Source organism: Onychostoma macrolepis, chromosome 03, assembly GCF_012432095.1.
Source record: "Onychostoma macrolepis isolate SWU-2019 chromosome 03, ASM1243209v1, whole genome shotgun sequence".
Taxonomy (NCBI): domain Eukaryota; kingdom Metazoa; phylum Chordata; class Actinopteri; order Cypriniformes; family Cyprinidae; genus Onychostoma; species Onychostoma macrolepis.
The window spans coordinates 54,812,211-54,838,118 of NC_081157.1; the positions used below are offsets into that span (position 1 = coordinate 54,812,211).

General features: G+C 40.9%; 2 protein-coding genes and 1 long non-coding RNA gene across 6 annotated transcripts in view; 1 reads left to right on the forward strand and 2 right to left on the reverse strand.

Annotated features, from left to right (window-relative positions):
* LOC131536537 (uncharacterized) lies at nt 1-25,898 on the forward strand. 4 transcript variants are annotated; one of them, XM_058769537.1, is made up of 10 exons: nt 1-139; nt 477-797; nt 20,346-20,663; nt 20,815-20,895; nt 21,931-22,008; nt 22,365-22,424; nt 23,318-23,398; nt 23,562-23,590; nt 24,044-24,110; nt 24,338-25,898. In XM_058769537.1, exons 1-9 carry the CDS (start codon nt 79-81, stop codon nt 24,086-24,088), a joined length of 1,074 nt encoding a protein of 357 aa, XP_058625520.1. In that variant the 5' UTR covers nt 1-78; the 3' UTR covers nt 24,089-24,110; nt 24,338-25,898. The 4 variants fall into 4 exon arrangements, with proteins under 4 accessions (XP_058625520.1, XP_058625521.1, XP_058625523.1 ...); XM_058769538.1 differs by having other exon boundaries at nt 24,341-25,898; XM_058769540.1 differs by having other exon boundaries at nt 25,062-25,898.
* Nucleotides 6,662-9,712, reverse strand: LOC131536593 (uncharacterized). The gene is made up of 4 exons (XR_009270009.1): nt 9,321-9,712; nt 8,927-9,018; nt 8,551-8,629; nt 6,662-6,711 (listed from the first exon to the last, which is right to left on the reverse strand). It is a non-coding gene; the product is annotated as an uncharacterized LOC131536593 (long non-coding RNA).
* Nucleotides 25,768-25,908, reverse strand: part of LOC131536538 (G-protein coupled receptor family C group 5 member B) — a 13,953-nt gene continuing 13,812 nt past the window's right edge. The window contains exon 5 of the mRNA XM_058769542.1: nt 25,768-25,860. The gene's annotated coding sequence lies outside the window, so the exon portion shown is untranslated. The remainder of the gene's footprint in view (nt 25,861-25,908) is intronic.

Consider the following 25,908-nt stretch of genomic DNA (forward strand, 5'->3'; position numbering starts at 1 on the left):
GAACACAGGAAGAGCTGATCGTATCTAAAGAAAGAGTTGAGAGCATATAATGAAGAGGAAGACTGACAGAAAGAGAAGATGGCTGATGAGTGTGATCTGTGTCTGCTGGGACTCATCTTTCTCTCTTCACTTCTCTCAGGTAAAGAAATCTGTCTTTTCTCTACAAGACATTTAGTTTAATTAGTCTGAGAAAGAATTCATTTCAACATAAAGAACATACTGGATTATTCCTGAATGAACTAAAACTAGACCGTTTCACTCTCAAACATCTGATGCTGAATTATCTTCATATCAAGAGTGTGTTTGTGATTTCAGCAGCTCTCTGATAAAGAAAAATAGCTTCTTCTGGAGAGTGTGTTGTTCACATTAAGTGAGGAAACAACACTGTATGATCTGAATCTTCTGCTTTTCATGCTGCTGTGTTATCATTTATTAATATATAATATGATGATCACTCAGATGTTCTTGTGTTTCAGGTTCCAGTGAAGTGGATGTGACTCATGTGTTCATCAGTTCTGGTCAAAATGTCCGTCTGTCCTGTAATAATGCTCTTCATGACTGCAAATCAACATATTGGATCTATAACAGATTCAGTCATTCAGCAGCAGTTGAACTGATTAATTCAGGGATAAAGAAGAAAGACACAGAGAGACATGAGAGACTGAGTCTGGGGTCTGACTGCTCTCTGAACATCAACAACATCACAGAAGAAGATTATGGACTTTACACCTGCAGACAATATGTGAATAAACAACAACAAGGAACTGATGCTCGTGTGTTTCTGCATGTTCTTCACGGTAAGTTTATGATTTTGTGGTCAATTTAAGTTCTTCATTTAAACTTTCATGATGATTGCATGGATTAAAGCAAAAAACAAATCTTCTGACTGAAAGTTTTTCGTCGGCCAAACTCCATTCCACAGCCGTTCCTGTCACACACCCAGTTCTAGAGCCGTGCTTTTCTTCTTGTAATTCGGAGCGCTTGTCCTCCTAATTTAAGAAGTTTAGGAGCACCTTCTAATCAATACAGTTTTTTTCAATTGTTAACAAGCATTGTTCAATACTGTTCACGCAGTCTGCATTACTAACATGAATCTTGACCAAACGGTTGATCTCACCTCCAAAACTCACTCAGACCAACAACACACTTCATACACGTCTCAAAATAAGCTTGTTTCATCATAACACTGCGAACAACTCTCATTCAGAAAACATACATTTCATTCATAACACACTGATCTAAAAAACACTAAAAACAGGGATCATTACATAATCTATGAACTGTTGTCTTTGAAGTTTAAATTCTTTCATTATAGGATAAAAATAACTTCTTTTCATTTTACTGACTGTATTACAGCACAAAGAATGAAGGAGAAAATCAGCATTTCTTTACATACCAAAAACAAAAACCCATCAACATTTACCTGTGAAAAATATACACATACAAAATTTACTTGTGAAAAATAAAAACACATAAAATACATATAAAAAGTTGAGAAAAATGTTCATATAAAATAATAATAATAAAAATAAATTCTTACAAAGTAATAATTACAAAAAAACATAATTAGTCCAGTGGTTCTCAACCGTTTTTGGGCCAGCGCCCCCTACCCATTCTCCAGGTCCCTCACCGCCCCCCATCAAATAAAACAGTCTGATTGTCTTCGCTGAACATTACAGTTGATTATTATTTTGTGTTTATAATGAGGACTGTTATTTTTACAGTACCATTCAAATGTATGGGGTCATTATGATTTTTAACACATTAAGTTAATTTAAGGATAAATTGAGTTGATCAAATAAGACAGTGAAGTACTTTTTTACAGTGAAATATTTGAAAATAAGTGTAATAAGATTAATTTAAGCTTAGTTTTCAAGCATGTTGGTGATTTTCATTACTACAGCTTCAATGATGTTGAGATCTGATATATCTTGCCCCAAATTTAATGAGACTTGATAAAAAAATACCCTGTTTAGACTATATCCACAGGGACATTAAACAAACAAAAACAAGATTTTAGTTTGTTCTTCTGTTCCTGGAACTCTTGAACACCTTTTACTGCTGTCATGTATGGATGTTTTCAATTAGCTTTCAGTGAAAAATAACAATATTTATCCCTTAGTTTTAGAAAATACCTTTTTTAAGAATATTGAATTTCCCTTTTTTCTGACATAGTAGACATGGTAATTTTGGTGGGTAAATACCACATTTACACTTGAAAATGGAAGAAATATAAACCCTCTTTTAATATATTTCATAAATTCTGCATGTGACAATATTTCAAAGTTTGCTTAAAAATACTTCAAAGTACAACCCCAATTCCAGAAAAGTTGATATTTATTGTAAATGCAATAAAATCAAGAACCTGTGATTTGTTAGTTCTCTTTAACTTTTATTTAATTGACAGAAGTACAAAGAAAATATTTCCAATGTATATATACACTGCCATCAAGATGACGTCTTTCATGGGAAGTCCATGGTTATTAGATCAAGACAATGCCAGGTCTCATTCTGCATGTGCTACAACAGCATGGTTTCACAGACACATGTGCATGTGACCGACTGGCCAGCTGATCTGTCTCCTGTTGAACATGTGCGGCCCATCACGAAAAGAAGAATCAGACAACGATGACCACAGACTGATGGCTATCTGACGTCTTGTGTCTCGTGAGATTGGGCAAAATTTTGCTCTCAAACTTTTAAGAATAAATGCAAACTCACTGCAGAAAAGATTTGTTTCAAAACCATTAAATCTTACTGACCTTTTTTGAATGGTGGTATAGGCTGTTTTATTTATAATATATATCTTCAAAGCATGTATTTTAACCCATATACAACACTGAATGGCACATGGTGTAACGGGGCTGACGAGACGTGAGATGTGCGGATCCATGTGCAAGCTTTTATTTAAAGGCATGGTCATAAATACAGGCAGGGTCGAAACAATGGCAAACAGGTATGGCAGAGACAAGACAAAGAGTAATCCTAGGACAAGCGTGGGTCGACGATCGGCGAACAGTATTCAATGGGGCAGGGCAGAGAGATAATCCATGTACACGAGCTAGAATCCAAGAGAGGTGCAAACAGTGTCCAAACAGCAAGGCAAGGGTTAATCCAGGGAACACGGGCTAGAAACAAACACGGGAAAACAGGCAAGACAAGACTAAGTCAATAAACTGGGCTCCGTAGAGTCGCTATCGCTGGGAGAGTGATAAACACTATACAATACTTGGCAGTGAGGGACAAGAAGTCCAGGGTTTATATAAGGCATGTAATCAGTGTGTGCATAGGATCAGGTGTGCGTGTGATTAGTGCAATGAATGATGGGAAATGCAGTCCAGTGTGAAGTATGGTGTGAGAGTCAATGTGGTGAGCGAGTGACCTCTGGTGGTGAATGAACGGAAGTGCAGGGACAGGATTCGTGACACATGACATTTGATTTGACTGGACTTGAAATATTATCATAAGTTTCCCAAGAAGAAAAAAAGCCACATGAATATAAATTAGGCTACATTTAAGAGCATTGAATAAACTCTTTAGAAAATTCTCAATCAGTAAACAAAAAGCATTTATATTATTTTTCTAAACAAGAAAAAACATCTCGTGCTTTATTGTGTCTAAATGCGTGTTGGTTTCACGGGAAGTTCACCCGCTGCGCTTCAGAAAGGCGAGCGAGCACTGAAGTAAAGAGTCGTTGCTCTGGAAATGATCCACAGTCTAGAACACAAAAGTGGCTTTCATTTTCAGACGTTTAATGAGGCTCAGAGGTGCCATGAGTGCAATTAAACTCATAGATTCATGTGGAGATTCATGTTTTAAATAGAACATTTTGAATATAGAAATATTAAATGAATTAAATAACTGAAACGAAGCGCTAAAAATGAAACTGAAACCGCCAGCAGGTGGCGGCAAGACACTGATTTTATCACTGAATCATTCATTCAATTGATTCGTTCGAACGGCTGTTTCATTCAGGGATGAAGCGAGTGACCGTCTTTATGAATCACTGACTCATTAGATTCGTTCAAAAACGCACTTTCCTTCATGAATGAAACACCGCTGTGTTTGCTTTTAGAGATGCAGCGGCTCAGCTGTTACTTTATCTGGAACTATTTTCATTGATGATATAGAGCAAAATCATGCAGTACTTGTTTATAAAAACTTGTGTGTTTCCTCTGCAAAAAAAGAAAAAAAAAAAAGAAGTCCATTAAAGGTAAAATCAATTTAAATGAATTTGCCCTTACGAAAATTAACCATGGTTTTACTATAGTTATATTGCAGTAATACTATAGTAAAACTGTAATAAACTGACTGTAGTAACCATGGTTTTACTATAGTAAAACTGTAATAAACTGACTGTAGTAACCATGGTTTTACTATAGTAAAACTGTAATAAACTATGACTGTAGTAACCATGGTTTTAAAAATTATGGTTTTAAACCACAAATTAACTATGTGTTACCATAGTTTAACCATGGTTTTAAAAATTATGGTTTTAAACCACAAATTAACTATGTGTTACCATAGTTTAACCATGGTTTTACTATAGTAAAACTGTAGTTAACCATGACTGTAGTACCCGTGGTTTTTTGGTGCAAACCATGGTTTTACTATAGTTATATTGCAGTAATACTATAGTAAAACTGTAATAAACTATGACTGTAGTAACCATGGTTTTAAAAAAATTATGGTTTTAAACCACAAATTAACTATGTGTTACCATAGTTTAACCATGGTTTTACTAAAGTATTTCAAATTACATTTAAGCCTAGTTATTCAACAAACATCTACAAAATAAAAACAGAATGACACGTTACTATTCTATGATACAGGCTTTATTATAGCAGTTACATCATCTGAAACAAAATATTGTTGTCACATGTCAAAATTACATTTACATTTACGCATTTAGCAGACGCTTTTATCCAAAGCGACTTACATTGCATTCAAGGTACAGTTTTTTTTTTAACATTTTATCAGCTCTTGCTTTCCCTGGGATTCGAACCCATGATCTTGGCGTTGCTAGCGCCATGCTCTACTATTTGAGCTACAGGAAAGCTGAACTATGCTTTCCGAACTATGATTCAGAACTATGAACTATAACTTTATTTAAAAAATAAGTGATAAAGTGATAAAGCACTGCAGTGGTAGAGATGGTTTTCTGCTAATTTACAAAATAAAAATAGCAAATAGTTTCACTGTAATAATGCATTATCTCTATAGAAATTAATTACATGTTGCACAAATAAACATGACTTCGTGTTCACACACAACATTATACCGACCTCTTTAACAATATCTTATGTAGGGCTGCATGCAACTAACACATTTTTTGATAATCAATTTATTTGTAATTTTTAATTAAGATCATTTTAATTCATTATTTTAAAGAATGTAATTTCACATCCTGTCTATGAAAACAAATATAAAGAATGTCTCAATGTCGGCTCTGCTGTTCATTATAAGCATTAAAGTGTTAAAATACAAACATTACATTCTAAACCTAAAAACAACAGATTGCTTGTTATTTTGAAACAGAATTGAAAACAATTTAAACAAAAAACACAATGTTAACTTGTAAGAGGTACGAAGAATAAACACAATCATTCGTCTGAACAGAGCAATTATATTATATTATATTATATTATATTATATTATATTATATTATATTATATTATATTATATTATATTATATTATATTATATTATATTATATTATATTATATTATATTATATTATATTATATTATATTATATTATATTATATTATATTATATTATATTATATTAATGGACAGTTCCAACAATAGTGCCTTTACTGTTACTGCTCTCATAAATATGATTACTTGTGTTACATGTAGGGCTTTAAACCTACACTTAATTTCTAGCAAAAAAATATTTGTAATGTGTATTTTAGTCAGAATTATGAGCGGTCTGTTTGTTTTGATGCACTATTCAAATTCGTTGATGATTATTTTAATTATCGATTAGTTGTTGCAGCCAGGCCTAGTTTTATACGACCTGTAAACACAAGCCCAACACAGACAGATGTGTGCAGTCCATCGCATTAACAACCTTGATTACAATATCAATAACGGTAAAAAAGGTTCTTTCAGTGGAAAAGTTTTACACATACTACAAAATACATTCACAAGAAATGAGAAGTACTTTAAAGAATGTTTAAATGATATCAACTCACGAGAAGATTTCAGTCATTTCAAGCCTAAAGCAAGCTGATTTATTCTACACCGAGTCACCTCATGAGGCCCGATGAAGGCCAGATGAATCCTCCACACTTTTACTTGGTGAAGGAAATGCCCCTCTTTTCAAAAACGTCTCATGCTGCATACATGGCAGTAGTGGTCAGTATGAAGTCTATCATATAGTCCAGTAGGTTACAGTCCACCTTTGGTTTGGTTGTCTTGATCTTCACCCCATATGGTACACTTCTACACAATATTAATAAACAGCTTGCTGGAATACTCAGTTGTTATTGGTCAGTTGCACACTCGTCTACACTCTTAAAAAAAGGTGACAGAAAGAACCAAAAAGGGGGTTTCGCGGCGATGTCACAGAGAAACCTTTTTGGCAGGTTAATGTCAGTCCCTCATCATCCACTACTATCCACTATCCACTATAACTGCCACTGCTGGTTCAAAGAGTTCCGCTTTCACAGTCCTTCTGCTGAATGGTTGAGGCTGGGTACATAGCATCCTGTAAAAAAAACATAAAAAACAACCTCTCATTAGTTTCTTAATTTTAATAGGTTTAGCACAGATATAATGATGCAAAACGACAAACAACAATAATGGAAAGGTATTTTTAAGCTGAACAGCAGTCAGAATAGAAACAAAATCAAAGCAAATGAAAGTATTTTGTAAGTTCATGCATCCATCTATTCACTCTCCAAACCACTTATCCTCTCCAGGGTCTCGGGGGCTGAAGCCTATCCCAGCATCTTGGACCACCAATCCATCCAATTAATGGTATTTAAGCAATATAGTAACAATTATACAGTAACTGTCAAGATTTTGGAAACATTACAGTGTTTTGGGAAAAAAAAATCTTCTGCTCACCAAGTCTGCATTTATTTTATCAGGAATACAGAGAAAATAGTAATATTGCAAAATATAATTACACGTTAAAAAGAACTGTTGTCTATTTGAATATATTGTAAATTGTAATTTATTCCTGTGATCAAAGCTGTATTTTCAGCATCATTACTCCAGTCTTCAGAGTCACATGATCTTCAGAAATCATTCTAATATGCTGATTTGCTGCTCAAGAACATTTCTGATTATTAAAACAGTTGAAAACAGTTTTTGCTTCTTAACATTTTTGTGGAAACGGTGATACCTTTTTCAGGATTCTTTGATGAATAGAAAGTACAATTAACAACATTTATTAAATGTATTAAACAATTTAGTAAATAGAAATCTTTTCCAACATTATAAATGTCTTCACTGTTACTTCTGATAAATGTAATACACCCTTGATTAATAAAAGTATTAATTTCTTTATTTTCTTACCACAAATGTTTGAATGGTATTGTTTCCATAATAATGTTAAGCAGCAAAAACTGTTTTCAACAAAGGTAGTAATCAGAAATGTTTCTTGAGCAGCAAATCAGCATCTTGGAATGATTTCTGAAGATCATGTGACACTGAAGACTGGAGTAATGATGCTGAAAATACAGCTTTGATCACAGCAAAAAAATTACATTTTAAAAAGCATGCACAGACAAATCCAAATTAAACCTTGTGGCTCGTTACGATACATTGATGTCCTAAGACACGAAACGATCGGTTTGTGCGAGAAACTGAACAGTATTTATTTCATTTTTTACCTCTGATAAACCTCAATGTCCAACTGTTACAATATCCGGCGCTTGACGCATCACCCTGCTCTGGCACATAGATATATATACATAGATGCCTCATTAACGACTGTTTCTATGGGCTGCTATATGTAAGGATCTATGTATATGTCTATGTATATATATCTATGTTCCAGAGCCGTTGACGCATCACGCGCCGGATGTTGTGGATGAGCTCAGGAGAGTTGGACATTGCCTGTATCAGAGGTAAAAAATGATATAAATACTGTTCAGTTTCTGACACAAACCGATCGTTTCGTGTCTTAGGATGTCAATGTATCGTCATGAGCCGCAAGGTTTCATTTGGATTTGTGTGTGCAAGGTTTTTTCTCTCTCAAAGTTTCTGTGCCCATTGATTGGCATTATAGGACTGACAGACTGCAACGGTTTGAGTTAAAAATCTCCGTTTGTGTTCTACTGAAGAAACAAAGTCACCTACATCTTGGATGCCCTGGATGTAAGCAGATAAACATCAAATTTTCATTTTTGGGTGAACTATCCCTTTAAATGATAATATTTTACAATATTTCTGTTCTTACTGTATTTTTAATCAAATAAATGCAGTAGTGGTGAGCAGAAGACTTACTTAAAAAACACATTCAAAAAACATTTTAAAATATCATATCAACCTCTAACTTTTGAACAGTAGTGTCCTGTATGTTTGAGGTTTTACTTACTAGTCACATGGTTCATAGCGACTTAGAGATGTTGTCCGACAGGAGACTCTGCGCTCCTCTGCTGCACGGCCATCATAATCTAGAAACATAATATGCAATTTATCACAGAGCCAACGATATTTAGCTTTATTTAAAGGAAGCAAGCTAGAGCAGAAGTGAAACGCAGAAAAGAAAACAGTACATACACACACACACACACACACACACACACAAACAATTTCTTAAAATAAAATTATTAATGTTCATGTATTTAGGTTTGTGTCACTATCTTTCAAAACCTTCCTTTAATGAACTGTAATATAACAGATGCATGGTGATATAAGATAATATGTTGTGAAAAAAAAAGCATATGAATGCATATTTCTTCTATGCTCACCTGTGTTTCCTGCATTTCTGTCAGCAGCTCCCTTCAGAAATTTTGAAATCTTGGAGCTTCTCTTCCTTTGTAGAAAGATTATATTATCACTCCTGAAACCACAGAACAATTTTTTTTTTAAATTTATTCATCAGTATTTGGTTACCATGAAAGATCAAAGCACTTTTGAACTAATGTTAGATTCAGTTAATTCGTGCTTCTGTAAGTGGCGTCACCCATTAACAGTACAGCGGGTATTTTAGGTTAAATAAGTTAGACAACTTCCAATAAACCATTGACAAACTGACAGCAAACCCTTTACAAAGCTATCAAAACCTATCATCTACACATAAAGATGTGATTAAAAACCCAAACTTTCATAAATAAGAGCTCAAGCTTCAGAGTTATAACATACCTCGTCTGAAAACAGATGCTAGCGGACTTTTTCGAAGACTGTAAAACATTTCTGTGAAGTAAATATTCAACAGAAACATGTCAGTTACATGTAAGAAAGTGTCTGGAAGTTGTGTGTGATATTTGTGTGATTTTAGGGACTAAACTCATCTGAAAGCAGTGAAAACAGCAGCGAGAGACGGAGATTTACTGTTCGTCAGTTACAGTGTTGCGCACCGTTTCCATGGAAACTCCCTCCGCTGCAGCGTTTGAATGAGCGCGCGAATTCAGCACGCGAGTCCGTTTAAACACGTCACAGTCATGCAGCATTCATAAACCTCTTAAAATCTTTCTTTAAATCGCGAATTTGAAACTCATTTTGTAGTTCTACGACCAATACATTGGTGCAAAATGTATGATAGTGGGATAAAATCAAAATAAAAAATATATATATATATATTTTAAGATTTGTATCACTTTTGTAAAACATGATTTTTATACTAAACATTGCTTTTGCTAAATAATTAGCCTAATACATTTTTTGAGTCATGCAAAACATCATTAAAATAGGAGTAAAAAGTATAAAAGGACTGATCTACTGGTCTTTTTTAATTAAAAAAGCACCACAACACTATTTATAACTAAACATTAATGCTTTATTGAGCTTTAATTGAACACAACTAAAAGAAAATGAGTCTGGAATGAGTTCTGGACCAAGCAGCTAGGAACATTTAGCTCACTTGATCTCACTTTCCAGAAAAAAAAATATTTACAAAATGTTGATTGTGAAGAACCATTAAATAGTCTAAAGAACCTTTTGTGCAATGGATAGGTTCTTTTGGATATTAAAGGTTCTTCATGGAAACATACACCCTGCCAAATAACCATTTTTAAGAGTGTATTTTTGTAATAACTGACAACACATTTGCCAAATTTGATTGTTTCATTTTCAGAAATCATGAGATTAATTATGATTATTTTATTGAGCCCTATTTTTTTTTTAAGAGTAAGAAATAACTAAATCTGTAGTTAATACTGTTGAAAAACCATGGGTTATTTTGTAATGGTTCCACTAAAAATGCTGTGGTAAACCATAGTTCATTTTGCAATTACTATGTTTTTCTACAAAAACTATAGATAAATCATGGTTACCGCAGTTAAACCATGGTTTATTTTGTAGTTACTATGGTTTTACTACAAAAACCATAGTTAAACCATGGTTACTACAAAAAAACCATGGTTAATTTTCGTAAGGGTAAACTTATTGTAAAAGATGAATCTGCAGAAGATGGGTCAAGAATAGCTCCATAATTGTTCAAAGTAAAAAAAAATAGTTTTAATAAATAAAGAATTTGTAAAAATCAAGGAAATTTCTCTGGTATTTCTGTCTTTTTGCTGTATCAAAAACAAACCGAACCATGACACCACTGTATCGTATCGAACCGAGCTGTGAATTTTGTGAACCGTTACACCCCCCTCCCCCACCCACACACACACACACACAAACACATACACACAGACACACACACACACACACCTTGTATCCTCTTGTTAAGTATTTTTAACCTCTTAAGACCCTGCGGCCTCATATGAGGACAGTATATTTCAGTGAATTTCTCTGAGACTGTACATGCCACAGTTTTAAGTCTGGATGTCGTGTACGGAGCACATTCAGGGCTCTTCAGAGATAATAAATGATTGGATGTTTCACCGTGACCTCCCTCTCCTTGGTCTTCAAACATGTCTGAAATTAATTTAGTGACACTCTTATGGAAATGTGATAATATTTTGAAATTATCATTTAAATCTGTCTAATTTTGAAACTGTCTGCCATAAATCAACATCTCAGGGAAATGTTATGGGGTTTCAAATCAAAATATGATTTCTGTTATGAAACAGGACGTTGATTTCGTACATGTCCTCATATGAGGACACCGGGACTAAAAGCATGTTTATTACGCATTTTGGGAGACATAACAAATGAATAGGGAGAGAAATTATATTTCGATATTCTATGAAATTTTATATATAATGGAAATTGTGTCAATTATTACTCCCATTATTACACTTATTTTTTCATTACATGTTGCCCCAAAAACACATAAATATGCAAATTAGATTTAGTTTATAGATACTGTAACATGGCTGACGAGACGTGAGACGTGCGGATCCATTCGCAAGCTTTTATTAGGCAGAGACGTGGTCGTACAGGCAGGGTCGAAACAATGGCAAACAGGCATGGCAGGGACAAGACAGAGTAATCCTAGAGCAAGCAAAGGTCGATGATCGGCAAACAGTATCCAGTGGGCAAGGCAAAGAGATAATCCAGGGAACACGGGCTAGAATCCAATACGGGGTAAACAGTGTCCAGACAGCAAGGCAAGGGTTAATCCAGGGAACACGGGTAGAACAAACACGGGGAAACCTATCAGGGGCTTGGTAGAGTTGCTACGGCTAGGGGAGCGGTAAATGCATACAATACTCGGCAACGTGGGAGAGAATGTCCAGGGTTGAAATAGTGTGTGTGATTAGTGTGTGCGTGGGATCAGGTGTGCGTGTGATTGATGCAATGAGTGATTGGTGACAGCTGTGATCAGTGTTGGATGATGGGAATTGGAGTCCATGTGATGTGTGGTGTGCAAGTCCATGTGGTGAGCGGGTGACCTCTAGTGGAGGGTGAATGGAAGTGCAGACTAGATTCATGACAGAGCCCCCCCCCAAAGAGCGGCTTCCAGACGCTCCACACAGTCTATAATCAGGAGGGAGGTGGAGCGGAGGCGGAACAGGGGGAGGGGGAGGGATGGAGGGCCAGGTCCTTGTGGAAGCGGAGTGATCTGGGACCGAGGTAGAGCTGGCAGAGCAGGAAGCCAGGGCAGAGTGGACGGACCAGACGGGACTTGAGCCCACCAGGGCGGACCAGACGGGACTTGAGCCCACCAGGGCGGACCAGAAGACCACCAGAGCCAGATAGTGGACCACCACAGCGGAGCAGACGAAACAAGTGGAGCAGAAGACCACCACGGTGGAGCAGATAGAGCAGGAGCCCACAACGACGGATCAGGAACCCACAGCAGAGCCTGGGACCTAGGGAGAATGGAGACATAAAGAGGAGAGAGAACATGCACGGACCCAAGGGCCGAGGCAGGGAACACAGAAAGTTCATCGACGGCCTCCATAGCCCTGACAGGACAGAACGTGAGTTCAGGAACAGCCCTTCTTGCTGCGACAGGACAGAACGTGAGTTCATTGACGGCCTCCATAGCCGTGACAGGACAGAACACGAGTTCAGGGACAGCCCTTCTGGCTGCGACAGGACGAGAGTTCATTGACGGCCTCCATAGCCGTGACGGGACAGGACGAGGGGTCAGGAACAGCCCTTCTGGCTGCGACAGGACAGGACGAGGAATCAAGGACGGCCTCCGTGGCCGTGGCAGAGCAAGACGAGAGTTGGTGAGTGGAAACCACTGACACCTCCGGAGGTTCTGCAGCGGTTGCCTCCACCTCTGGAGGTTCTACAACGGTAACAGTCTCCTCGACCGCAACTCGACAGACCGAGAGAACATAGCAGGGCGCCACCACCATACCAGGGGCTGAGGCGAGCCCCGCCGCTTCTGGAGGTTCTGCAGCGTGTGCCGCCACCTCGGGCAGTTCTGCGGTGGTGTATGCAGCCCAAACGCAACACAAAGCGATTCCCATCAGGGGAAGTGCCTCGGACAGGGGAATATGCATAATAACAGGAGGGTTAGAGTGAGTTGGTTTGGAGATACCAGCCGTGCGTGCAGACACCAGCGGTACATCCCTCAAACTAGACATCAAATTGGGATAGTGGAAGACTGACCTTGATGATTTGGGTGTGTCAGCCCGGACGTGACTTGACTCATGACGTGACTCTGGACGAGCAGCTGTGACGTGCCGCTGTGACTCTGGACGAGCAGCTGTGACTCTGGACGAGCAGCTGAGACATGAACAGCCGTGACGTGCTGCTGTGACTCTGGACGAGCAGCTGTGACTCTGGACGAGCCGCTGTGACTCTGGACGAGCAGCTGTGACGTGCCGCTGTGACTCTGGACGAGCAGCTGAGACATGAACAGCCGTAGACGTGCTGCTGTGACTCTGGACGAGCAGCTGAGACATGAACAGCCGTGACGTGATGCTGTGACTCTGGACGAGCAGCCGTGACGTGATGCTGTGACTCTGGACGAGCAGCCGTGACGTGATGCTGTGACTCTGGACGAGCAGCCGTGACGTGATGCTGTGACTCTGGACGAGCAGCCGTGGACGTGATGCTGTGACTCTGGACGAGCAGCCGTGGACGTGATGCTGTGACTCTGGACGAGCAGCCGTGGACGTGATGCTGTGACTCTGGACGAGCAGCCGTGACGTGATGCTGTGACTCTGGACGAGCAGCCGTGACGTGATGCTGTGACTCTGGACGAGCAGCCGTAGACGTGATGCTGTGACTCTGGACGAGCAGCCGAGACGTGAACGCTGTGACTCTGGACGAGCAGCCGAGACGTGAACGCTGTGACTCTGGACGAGCAGCCGAGACGTGAACGCTGTGACTCTGGACGAGCAGCCGAGACGTGAACGCTGTGACTCTGGACGAGCAGCCGAGACGTGAACGCTGTGACTCTGGACGAGCAGCCGAGACATGAACGCTGTGACTCTGGACGAGCAGCCGAGACATGAACGCTGTGACTCTGACGAGCAGCCGAGACATGAAGGCTGTGACTCTGGACGAGCAGCCGAGACATGAACAGCCGTGACGTGGCCGCTGTGACTCTGGACGAGCAGCCGAGACATGAACGCTGTGACTCTGGACGAGCCGCCGTGACGCGTGCCGCTGTGACTCTGGACGAGCCGCCGAGACATGAACAGCCGTGGCGTGCGCTGTGACTCTGGACGAGCAGCCGTGGACGTGATGCTGTGACTCTGGACGAGCCGCCGTGACGTGCCGCTGTGACTCTGGACGAGCCGCCGAGACGTGAACGCTGTGACTCTGGACGAGCAGCCGAGACGTGAACGCTGTGACTCTGGACGAGCAGCCGAGACATGAACAGCCGTGACGTGGCCGCTGTGACTCTGGACGAGCAGCCGAGACATGAACGCTGTGACTCTGGACGAGCAGCCGAGACGTGAACGCTGTGACTCTGGACGAGCAGCCGAGACGTGAACGCTGTGACTCTGGACGAGCAGCCGAGACGTGAACGCTGTGACTCTGGGCGAGCAGCCGTGACGCGTGCGCTGTGACTCTGGACGAGCAGCCGTGGACGTGATGCTGTGACTCTGGACGAGCAGCCGTGGACGTGATGCTGTGACTCTGGGCGAGCAGCTGTGACTCTGGACGAGCAGCCGAGACATGAACGCTGTGACTCTGGACGAGCAGCCGAGACATGAACGCTGTGACTCTGGACGAGCAGCCGAGACATGAACGCTGTGACTCTGGACGAGCAGCCGAGACATGAACGCTGTGACTCTGGACGAGCAGCCGAGACATGAACGCTGTGACTCTGGACGAGCAGCCGAGACTTGAACGCTGTGACTCTGGACGAGCAGCCGTGACGTGCCGCTGTGACTCTGGACGAGCCGCCGTGACGTGCCGCTGTGACTCTGGACGAGCCGCCGTGACGTGCCGCTGTGACTCTGGACGAGCCGCCGTGACGTGCGCTGTGACTCTGGACGAGCCGCCGTGACGTGCCGCTGTGACTCTGGACGAGCCGCCGTGACGCGTGCGCTGTGACTCTGGACGAGCCGCCGTGACGTGCCGCTGTGACTCTGGACGAGCCGCCGTGACGCGTGCGCTGTGACTCTGGACGAGCCGCCGTGACGCGTGCGCTGTGACTCTGGACGAGCCGCCGTGACGTGCCGCTGTGACTCTGGACGAGCCGCCGTGACATGAACGCTGTGACTCTGGACGAGCCGCCGAGACATGAACGCTGTGACTCTGGACGAGCAGCCGAGACATGAAGGCTGTGACTCTGGACGAGCAGCCGAGACATGAACGCTGTGACTCTGGACGAGCAGCCGAGACTTGAACGCTGTGACTCTGGACGAGCAGCCGAGACATGAACAGCCGTGGCGTGCGCTGTGACTCTGGACGAGCCGCTGTGACTCTGGACGAGCCGCTGTGACTCTGGACGAGCCGCTGTGACTCTGGACGAGCCGCTGTGACTCTGGACGAGCAGCCGTGGACGTGCCGCTGTGACTCTGGACGAGCAGCCGAGACATGAACGCTGTGACTCTGGACGAGCAGCCGAGACATGAAGGCTGTGACTCTGGACGAGCAGCCGAGACATGAACGCTGTGACTCTGGACGAGCAGCCGAGACATGAACGCTGTGACTCTGGACGAGCAGCCGAGACATGAACGCTGTGACTCTGGACGAGCAGCCGAGACTTGAACGCTGTGACTCTGGACGAGCAGCCGAGACGCGTGCCGCTGTGACTCTGGACGAGCCGCCGTGACGCGTGCCGCTGTGACTCTGGACGAGCCGCCGTGACGCGTGCGCTGTGACTCTGGGCGAGCAGCGTGGCGTGCCGCTGTGACTCTGGGCGAGCCGCTGTGACGTGCCGCTGTGACTCTGGACGAGCCGCCGTGGCGTGCGCTGTGACTCTGGGCGAGCCGCTGTGACTCTGGACGAGCCGCCAGACTCTGGACGAGCAGCGTGGCGTGCCGCTGTGACTCTGGACGAGCCGCCGTGACGCGTGCCGCTGTGACTCTGGACGAGCGCTGTGACTCTGGACGAGCGCTGTGACTCTGGACGAGCGCTGTGACTCTGGGCGAGCCGCTGTGACTCTGGGCGAGCGCTGTGACTCTGGGCGAGCGCTGTGACTCTGGACGAGCCGCTGTGACTCTGGGCGAGCCGCTGTGACTCTGGACGAGCAGCGAGACATGAACGCTGTGACTCTGGGCGAGCGCTGTGACTCTGGGCGAGCCGCTGTGACTCTGGGCGAGCCGCTGTGGCGTGCGCTGTGACTCTGGACGAGCCGCTGTGGCGTGCCGCTGTGACTCTGGACGAGCCGCCAGACTCTGGACGAGCCGCTGTGACTCTGGACGAGCCGCTGTGACTCTGGGCGAGCCGCTGTGACTCTGGACGAGCCGCTGTGGCGTGCGCTGTGACTCTGGACGAGCCGCTGTGGCGTGCCGCTGTGACTCTGGACGAGCGCTGTGACTCTGGGCGAGCCGCTGTGACTCTGGACGAGCAGCTGAGACATGAACAGCCGTGGCGTGCCGCTGTGACTCTGGACGAGCCGCTGTGACTCTGGACGAGCCGCTGTGACTCTGGACGAGCCGCTGTGACGTGCCGCTGTGACTCTGGACGAGCAGCTGAGACATGAACGCTGTGACTCTGGACGAGCAGCCGAGGCGTGCCGCTGTGACTCTGGACGAGCCGCTGTGACTCTGGACGAGCCGCTGTGACGTGCCGCTGTGACTCTGGACGAGCCGCTGTGACTCTGGACGAGCCGCTGTGACGTGCCGCTGTGACTCTGGACGAGCCGCTGTGACGTGCCGCTGTGACTCTGGACGAGCAGCTGTGACGTGCCGCTGTGACTCTGGACGAGCAGCTGTGACGTGCCGCTGTGACTCTGGACGAGCAGCCGAGACGTGCCGCTGTGACTCTGGACGAGCAGCCGTGTCTTGGGTTGATTCGTGACGATTAGCAGTGACTTGACTTGATTCGTGAATGGCAGCAATGACATGACGGGATGTTGATGTGGCCGCCATTTTGTGAACGGGCTCCAGTGTCACTGCCATTTCGGGAGCGCACGCTGGTACGTCTGCCATTTCAGTCACAGACACGCTGTCGCGTTCCTCTTCCGCGACACCCACAGTAAACATCGAATCAGCACACAGCAAAGCATAATCTATAAAGTCCCTCAATCGGACATTAACTTCCGTTCCGGGTAACCGCGATTTAACTGGTTCGTTGAGTCCAAAACGGAATAAATCGTTAAACAATGTTTCGTCATATAGAGGAACTTGATAGATTACCTCACAGAACTGCTGAACATAATCCTCAATGGATCGATCTCCTTGCCGTAGACCTAGTAGCTGGTCGACAGGGTCCATACCTGGCCAGGGTTCCCTAGAATAGCCGCTGGATCCTCGTGTGGCCGAGTATTCTGTAACATGGCCGACAAGACGTGAGACGTGCAGATCCATTCGCAAGCTTTTATTAGGCAGAGACGTGGTCGTACAGGCAGGGTCGAAACAATGGCAAACAGGCATGGCAGGGACAAGACAGAGTAATCCTAGAGCAAGCAAAGGTCGATGATCGGCAAACAGTATCCAGTGGGCAAGGCAAAGAGATAATCCAGGGAACACGGGCTAGAATCCAATACGGGGTAAACAGTGTCCAGACAGCAAGGCAAGGGTTAATCCAGGGAACACGGGTAGAACAAACACGGGGAAACCCATCAGGGGCTTGGTAGAGTTGCTACGGCTAGGGGAGCGGTAAATGCATACAATACTCGGCAACATGGGAGAGAATGTCCAGGGTTGAAATAGTGTGTGTGATTAGTGTGTGCGTGGGATCAGGTGTGCGTGTGATTGATGCAATGAGTGATTGGTGACAGCTGTGATCAGTGTTGGATGATGGGAATTGGAGTCCATGTGATGTGTGGTGTGCAAGTCCATGTGGTGAGCGGGTGACCTCTAGTGGAGGGTGAATGGAAGTGCAGACTAGATTCATGACAGATACACTGTATATAATGAGAAAACCCGTTTATGGCCATTTTACACACATTATGCAGAAAGAAAAAAGGTACATCAAATCATTCTATTATAACAGTTGAGAATCATCTTTATACGAAGTTTGGTAAAAAAAAAAAAAAGAAATCTTGAAAACTAAAAATGTATTCAAATCAGTTGTTTTTGCCTATGCATGTTCATTCATGTATTTTTATTTTTTTTAGGAATTTGAGTCGATGTACTCTACGGAGGACATAGATATTTCATTCATAAGATATGCTTTTTTTTTTTTTTTTTACATTATTTTTAATGCTCTAAACAATGTAAAGACATGGAAAAACTATTTTTCCTAAAACTTTTTTCTCGGGTCTTAAGAGGCTGAAGTCAAAAGTTTATCATCTTGTTATGTCTTAACTTAATACTGAACACAAAGAATAAAACACAAATTAAAACAAAGCTTAAGCATTTGAACACTTCATTTGAAATTAAATGTATGTTTTTACTCAAACATTTCAGAATGAACCATTTTTTTTTTCATACACATTACACAAATCTACACAGGATTGTCAAAACACAAAATATACTAAATTTTAATAAAATGTACTTTTCCTATTTAAGTAGCAAAGACATAAAAAAAAAAAGTCTATCATCCTTAATTTGGAAGCGAAAGGCTAAAGCTCTTTGTCCAGGTGTCGATCATCATCTGTTTCAGGCTGAAAGCTGAAGAAGGACGTTTTCCTGGTCTTCCTCTTTCAGTTTGAGAAAGCACGGCTCTTCCACTAAACCTTTGAAGACTTCTGGTTGTTGCAAAGCCATCCGACAGCAGTGCAGACAGGGTTCTTCTGTTATCTGTGGCTTCTTCTTGAGAGAAGTGTACAAATGTTTCCTGAGAAAAAATAAAGTTCATTTACAGTCAAATGACCAGGAGAGAGAGAGAGAGAGAGAGAGAGGGATAAAGAGATACCTTTTAACTGCAGTATTCTCTAACAGGTTAAATCATATTTGTATGAAGGGAAATGCACACGGAGGGGAAAATTACAATGTTAACAGATCATCATTTGGAACCAAGTCCATATATTAGCATTGTTAACCCTTTATCAATAGACAGACAACCGATTGCCTGCCTCATATTCAAGTGCTTTGGACAGTCACTGCAAAAAAAGCAGTAAATTAAATTCAGCATTTGACAGGATGTCAAAAATGTCAAATGCTGAGAGAAAACACAACAGTCAGGGTCAAAAACACTGTATATTTCTCTTATAATCTAAACAGTACCTTCAGAATAAAGTTGATAGTAAAGTCAGCTGTTTGTAGTATGAGGATGTGCAGTGCTTGCATCACATCGCATGCAGTGTCTGTCCAATCAGAGACGCTGACACAGAACATGTGCATGTAAGGATGTTTACCGGGTTCAGTAATGTACAGTGTAAAACAGCAGCATATGAAAACCCAGGATTAATCGTCATCCGCAGGTAAATTATATTCTGTGTGAAACATGAAGCAAGATAAACCAGTATTCAGTTTACCTGTGGTTTACTTTCACCCGGTGTTAACTATTTCATGTGTGAAAAGCCCTCATGTTTTCATTCTAATTAAAAGAGAAGCTGATATATTTAACGATTTTTTATTTATTTTCCTTTCTTTTCTTACCATCAACATGAAGATCCCGCAATCAATAGAATAGCTCTCGTGGACATTCTAAAACAAAAGAATATTATTAAGTTATTTCTGGAAAAGACATGACAGCTATAACATCACACCATCTGTATAAGCCTCACAAAACTAACCTTGTTTTCAGTCCGCTTCCACCGGCAATTGGTATGATTCTGCTTGTCAATTTACTGCAACAAAATCAAACAGATTTAATAATAACCATAAAAAATTGCATAAGATAGCCAAGTTTCACTGTTCTAAAGCAAAAGTTACCACTGACAATGCAGAAAAACTGGGCAGCGGAAACTGTTGTTATTAATATCCACAAACCTGCACTGAAATCAGGTTCTGCTCTGTGTTGTCTGCTAATAACCCGACTGCGGTGATGAGCATTACTGTGTTATCAGTGAGAAGCTGCAGACGGAAATCCGTCGTAGCATCAGAAGACTGAACACGGAGCAGTTTTTCCGTGAGTGTCCCGGAGCGGAGTGATCACAGACTGCTTACAGCGGAGAGAGGAACGTGCTTTCACTGCAGGCTTCGATCACATCCAGATCTCCAGATCCAGATTCACTCAGCAGGCGGAACACACCTCGTCTGGCCTCAATTTAAGACCTATTCAAACTACAATTAACTTAGTGCGACGAAGAACTTTGATCCATGTGATTGAAGAGTGTGTGATGTGTGTTATTTTGTGTTTCAGTCTCTTCATCTTCATCATCCTCACAGACTGAGATCAGTGCAGGCCGCTCTGTGACTCTCTTCTGTCAGCTGTATTCAGATGCTGGAGTCTCTTGTGATGATTGGATCCGTTCTGAGGGAATTGAGCTGTTCTGGGTGAATCAGGCTGGTGTTAAACTGAAGATATCAGACTCCAGATATCAGATATCAGCATCAGATCACTGTAACATCACTCTGACTACAACACTCCTGAATGAAGATCACAACAGAGAGTGGAGATGCAGTGTTACTCACAGAGATCGAGTCCAGAGCTCAGTCACATATACTGTCAAGAGTTCAGGTCAGAAAACAATCTCATGATCAGTTACTGAAGAGTCTCTGTTAGATCTGATAATATAATGATGCTAGAGTTATCTTGTGTGTTTACTAATTAAAACATGATAATCATATTCTACAGTTTGATTAATCTGAACTAACATTCATCTTCACAGCTCGAGATGATCCAGCGTCACCAGTGATTCCAGTCCACAACACAAAATCAACTACAACGACACCAATAACTTCTACACAAGGTACAGACAAACAATGATCTTTCACTGTTCTGAGTTTCACTGGATCCTCTCTTGTTCATGTTAATAAATGCATGTAATCACAATGACTACAATGAGTACAAGCTCCACTCTTCAGCACAATGATAACCAAAAACACAGACATGAATAATCTGCTCAATATAACTGCGCTGGTATAACTAAAACACTGATTAGTTCAACTGAAAACAAATGATTCATCTTACATTATCAAGTAAAACAGATACAAGAGAGATAGCTTTTTTCTATTTTTTTTTAAACTGAAAGAGTTTTTTATTTAATATACTTCAGTTTCTCTAGTTCAACTTAATTGTATGTTCTTCACATTTAATGGCAATTTCCACAAAAAAAACAAAAAGCATGCAGTGTGTGTCGAGGCAAAATCACTTGTTTTAGGTATAGCCTGATTTGTGAAAATGTTCACAATTATTATTATTTTTTCATGTTTCATCGTTTCTCACTGCATTAATCTTGTCTAATAATGATAAAGTGACTGAGCCACTGAATAACGGTTCAAGCTTGTCTTTTAACCCTTGCTTGAGTCCTCAAGTAAACATCTTTACAGAGAAACCAGGGTTACAGGCTTCAGAAGCACATTATCATTCAACACACAGCGTGTAATGGGAGTAAAACAGTCTTTACAGACAGATTGATAAAAAACTTTCATAAAATTATTTCAGAGTAATTAACAGAGTAATTAGGCTAATATTAACCTAGATGACATTAAATTAACAGCTGTCTAATGCTTAAATATATAACTCTCAAAATAATAATAACATATAATACAGTGTGCAGTAAACAAGCTTCAGCTGAGAAACATGATCCACTTCTACAGAGTTTCTTAAGATTTCCAGAAACTGATCACTGATCAGACTGTCTGATTCTGTATGAGCTTCGACTGATAACGAGAACTGCTGAAACAAACACACTAGTCAAACAGGGACAAATTCTTATTACTTCAATGCTTTTTTTTCAGTATGTGGTGTAAATGAACTAAAAATGCATGCTTTATTTGTACAGAAAGTGAGTATTCATTAAACACCCCAAACTCTGAGAGCACTGCAGCTGCACAAACACCTGTATTTACTGAACAACAAGGTATGCATGTATTTCTTTATTATTTCAGTGCTTTACAGAGCCAGCTACAGATCAAGAGCTTATCAAACATTATTGAATGTGTTGACCTCAATCATTTGCTTTCCTCACATATAAAACCTGATGCAAATATATTCTTTAGTTGTATATATCTATGATAGAATTGAGGGGTTGAACGTAAATGTTTAAAGTTATATATGCATTTATTAAACATACAAAGTCATTCCATGTTAGTGCCATAACTGATATAAACTGATAACTGATATTATTCTGGACTACAGTAGCTTGTGAAATAAATGTCTTAATGCTGTCTTCATGCGCTAATGTATGATTTTTCTATTTCCATTTTGTTTTAACAGTAACGTCAGCTACAGCAACAACACTGAATCCAGACACTGCACCAATCTCTCTGAAAGAAGGTGTGTTTATACATCTTCCTCATTTCAGACTCTGAATTCACACTAGAATCAGTATCTAAACTATCTGAATCCTCATTTCAGACTCTGAATTCACACTAGAATCAGTATCTAAACGTACTGAATCCTCTCTGAGTTATTAGAGCAGCTGATCACAAACTTTACCTCAAGTCACGCTTCATCTGAAATCTACATCAGCTTCACATTTCATTCTCTCGTGCATCACCTACAATCCTTAAACATGAAAACTAATACTGTTATGTGAAAAGATACTCTATTAAATGTCAAAGAGACATCATTCATATCCAGAAGATCCTAAACAATCATGTCTATAATTATTAGGTATAGTCTATAAATTAAGGTTCAGTCTGTTAGTGTTCAGATGACTTTCAGCTCAAATAAACAACTCTCTGGAAAACTTGATACTGATTGGTCAGTTGTAGCATTCAGTCATCAGATATCCCCTAATATTCACCGTTGTCCACGGCAACACTGTATATCAGACACCGGCCTGATTATTAGCAGCACTGAAACCAGCATTACTTTCATACAAACACAACCTGACCATCATGTGTCTCAGTTATAGACTGTAGTGAAGACGACCTCCGAGAACGTCAGGATTAATAATGCTGTAATATTGATGTAGTGTTCACAATGTTGTAATTAACTTTTTACTGTAATATAGACTTCATCGCTACTGAACTGTGAATGACAGTAGATCAGAGAACGAGCACAGCTGTAATAAACTTACTGTAAATCCTCATCACAAGTATCAGTTTTTCATGATAAACAAGGATAATTATGCTATTAAATGTGTCATTTATCATTGTATTGGTAGTTTGTTATTGTTCAGTATTTGGTTAAACACAGTAATGCTGAATGTGTCTCTCTCTCAGTGATTGTGATTGTTGTCGGCGCTTCATTCGCTCTTCTCATTCTTGCTCTGATTATTTGGCTGATTCATAAAAAAAGAGCCGGTGAGTTTGAAGAGTTTCTCATATTCTGTAATAACAGACAAAAAAGTCCAAAACATCCAACAAAGTATTTAAAGAGAGTTAACAGAAATAATGTTTTAGAAATCGATTGTTGTGTTTGGTTTGTGTGTTTGATCATAACTATTCCCATCACATTATGTTTCAGGTGTCAGAAGAGCGACTCATGACTCTGTGGTGAGTTTTGTAGCTTGATCTATGAGTTATTAATAACCATAAGCTGCACAGAGGACTGACTCTGAAATATCACACTCATATTAGTCACATTAGATCAGGACAAGTTACTATATTTCTACTGTTTCGCTGTAAAGCTCACAGATAGAAATACATATAACAGAATCAATGACACAATCAACATTTCCATTCATCCTCCTCACAGTGAACAATATGATTCATCTTCAGTAATGTGCGTATATTTCATATCTGTGTATATTTGACAGTTAATTGTCTGTCATTGGTCTGTCATCCTAACATCATGTCTGTATAATAGATTTTCTCTAAACCTGAAGGTTTTACACATAATGGAGTGAAACATTTTCAGCTGGTGTGTAAAATAATGAGTCTGCTTCACACAGTAGTGATGGACGGGCCTTTAACAGCTTGATTTGCTGTATTTTCATTGATGTTTAGGAGCAGACAGATGATTTGACTTACATTGTTTACTGCGTACAGTAAAAACAGAGACAAAAAGAAGAAGGTGAGCAAACACTTCTCGATCTTCCATCAATGTCTTCTCTCAACATGACCTGAATCAGTTTTATTACATGCAGTTCTTCTAAATCTGTGTCTTGAACTGAGCTCAGACTACATTGAGCTCAAAGCAGTAACTAAATCATCATACGATCATCTCAAAAACAGTGCAAGAATTAGATGTTTTGTGTCCAGTCAAGACTTGGAGAAACTGGTTCATGCCTTTATCACCAGCAGGGTGGATTATTGTAATGGTCTCCTTCCAAAGAAGAGCATTAGACAGCTGCAGCTCATCCAGAACGCTGCTGCCAGGATTCTGACTAGAACCAGAACATCTGAGCATATCACACCAGTCCTCAGGTCCTTACACTGGCTTCCAGTTACATTTAGGATTGATTTTAAAGTACTTTTACTCGTTTATAAATCTCTAAATGGCCTAGGACCTAAATACATTGGAGATATGCTCACTGAATATAAACCTAACAGACCACTCAGATCATTAGGATCGAGTCAGTTAGAAATACCAAGGGTTCACACAAAACAAGGGGAGTCCGCTTTTAGCTATTATGCCGCCCGCAGTTGGAAGCAGCTTCCAGAAGAGATCAGATGTGCTAAAACATTAGCCACATTTAAATCCAGACTCAAAACTCATCTGTTTAGCTGTGCATTTGATGAATGAGCACCGTGCTACGTCTGAACTGATTGCACTATATATAATCACTTTCTAATCTTAACTGTTTTAAATTCTTTTTAAATCAATTTTTAAATCACTTTGTTTTTATTGTTGTGATTTTTATTATTTTTAATTTCTTATTATTTTTAATAACTATTTCACTTCCTTTTATGTAAAGCACTTTGAATTACCATTGTGTATGAAATGTGCTATATAAATAAACTTGCCTCGCCTTACATGCTGTAATAATTGTGCATTAAAACAGTGACTGTGATGTTGATTCAGGTTCGCTGTGATGATAAAGTGACTTATGCTTCCATCAGAGGATCAAAAGCTGGAGATCAGCAAAACTGCAGTCAACTTTATGCCTCTGTGAACAAGAACCATCACAAATCAGACAAATAATTATACAGAAAATATACTAATTATGAGAACAGGTAAAGCTACACGATGAAGTGAGTGTTTATTACAATATGACAGCAATGATAATCTGGTGTTTGAACCATTTGAGCAGCTGTTTGTAATATTATGTTTTATTTGTCAACAATAAAAAGCCTTTATCAAACACGTATATGTATGGTGTTATTATCCATCATTATTATATAAGCTAGGTCAAGATAAATCTGTTCATTTCTGCTGGATCTGTCAGTTTTTCTAAGTGTCAGTTGATTATTATTCAGCAAACACAAACTATATAAAAACAGCAGTATTTCCAGCTCAGAGTCTGAATTCACTCGCTCGAGTCCAGTGGACTGTATTAGTGGACTAATGTAGGGAATATGAATGAGGGTACAGGTATGATTTCACATACAGCCGGAGTATTTTACTATATAGGGAGCCCCCAGCTGTGTGTATATATCAATGATAACAACAAATATAACACATTTTTCATCATCTGCATCTGTCATGTAATGATTTTTATGAAGCCTTAACTTCAACTGCACACAGAGATTATGATTCTTTAAAATATGCCAGTGATGGCTTTCTTCATGTCTGAAACCAGTGTGCTCAAAGCAGTGGCTGCAAAAAAAAAAAAAAAAGGCTGCTCATTGCTCTGTGTGTGTGTATGTGTGTGTGGTCACTCCTCATATGTGATGTTGGTGGTGTGTGTGTGTGTGTGTATGTGTGTGTG

Bases quoted from the DNA above. Each gene is read 5' to 3' on its own strand.
- LOC131536537 (XM_058769537.1), top strand. From the start codon at position 79: ATGGCTGATGAGTGTGATCTGTGTCTGCTGGGACTCATCTTTCTCTCT. The intron at 140-476 runs GTAAAGAAATCT...CTTGTGTTTCAG, and splicing joins TCTCTCTTCACTTCTCTCAG to GTTCCAGTGAAGTGGATGTG. The intron at 22,425-23,317 runs GTGTGTTTATAC...TCTCTCTCTCAG, and splicing joins ACCAATCTCTCTGAAAGAAG to TGATTGTGATTGTTGTCGGC.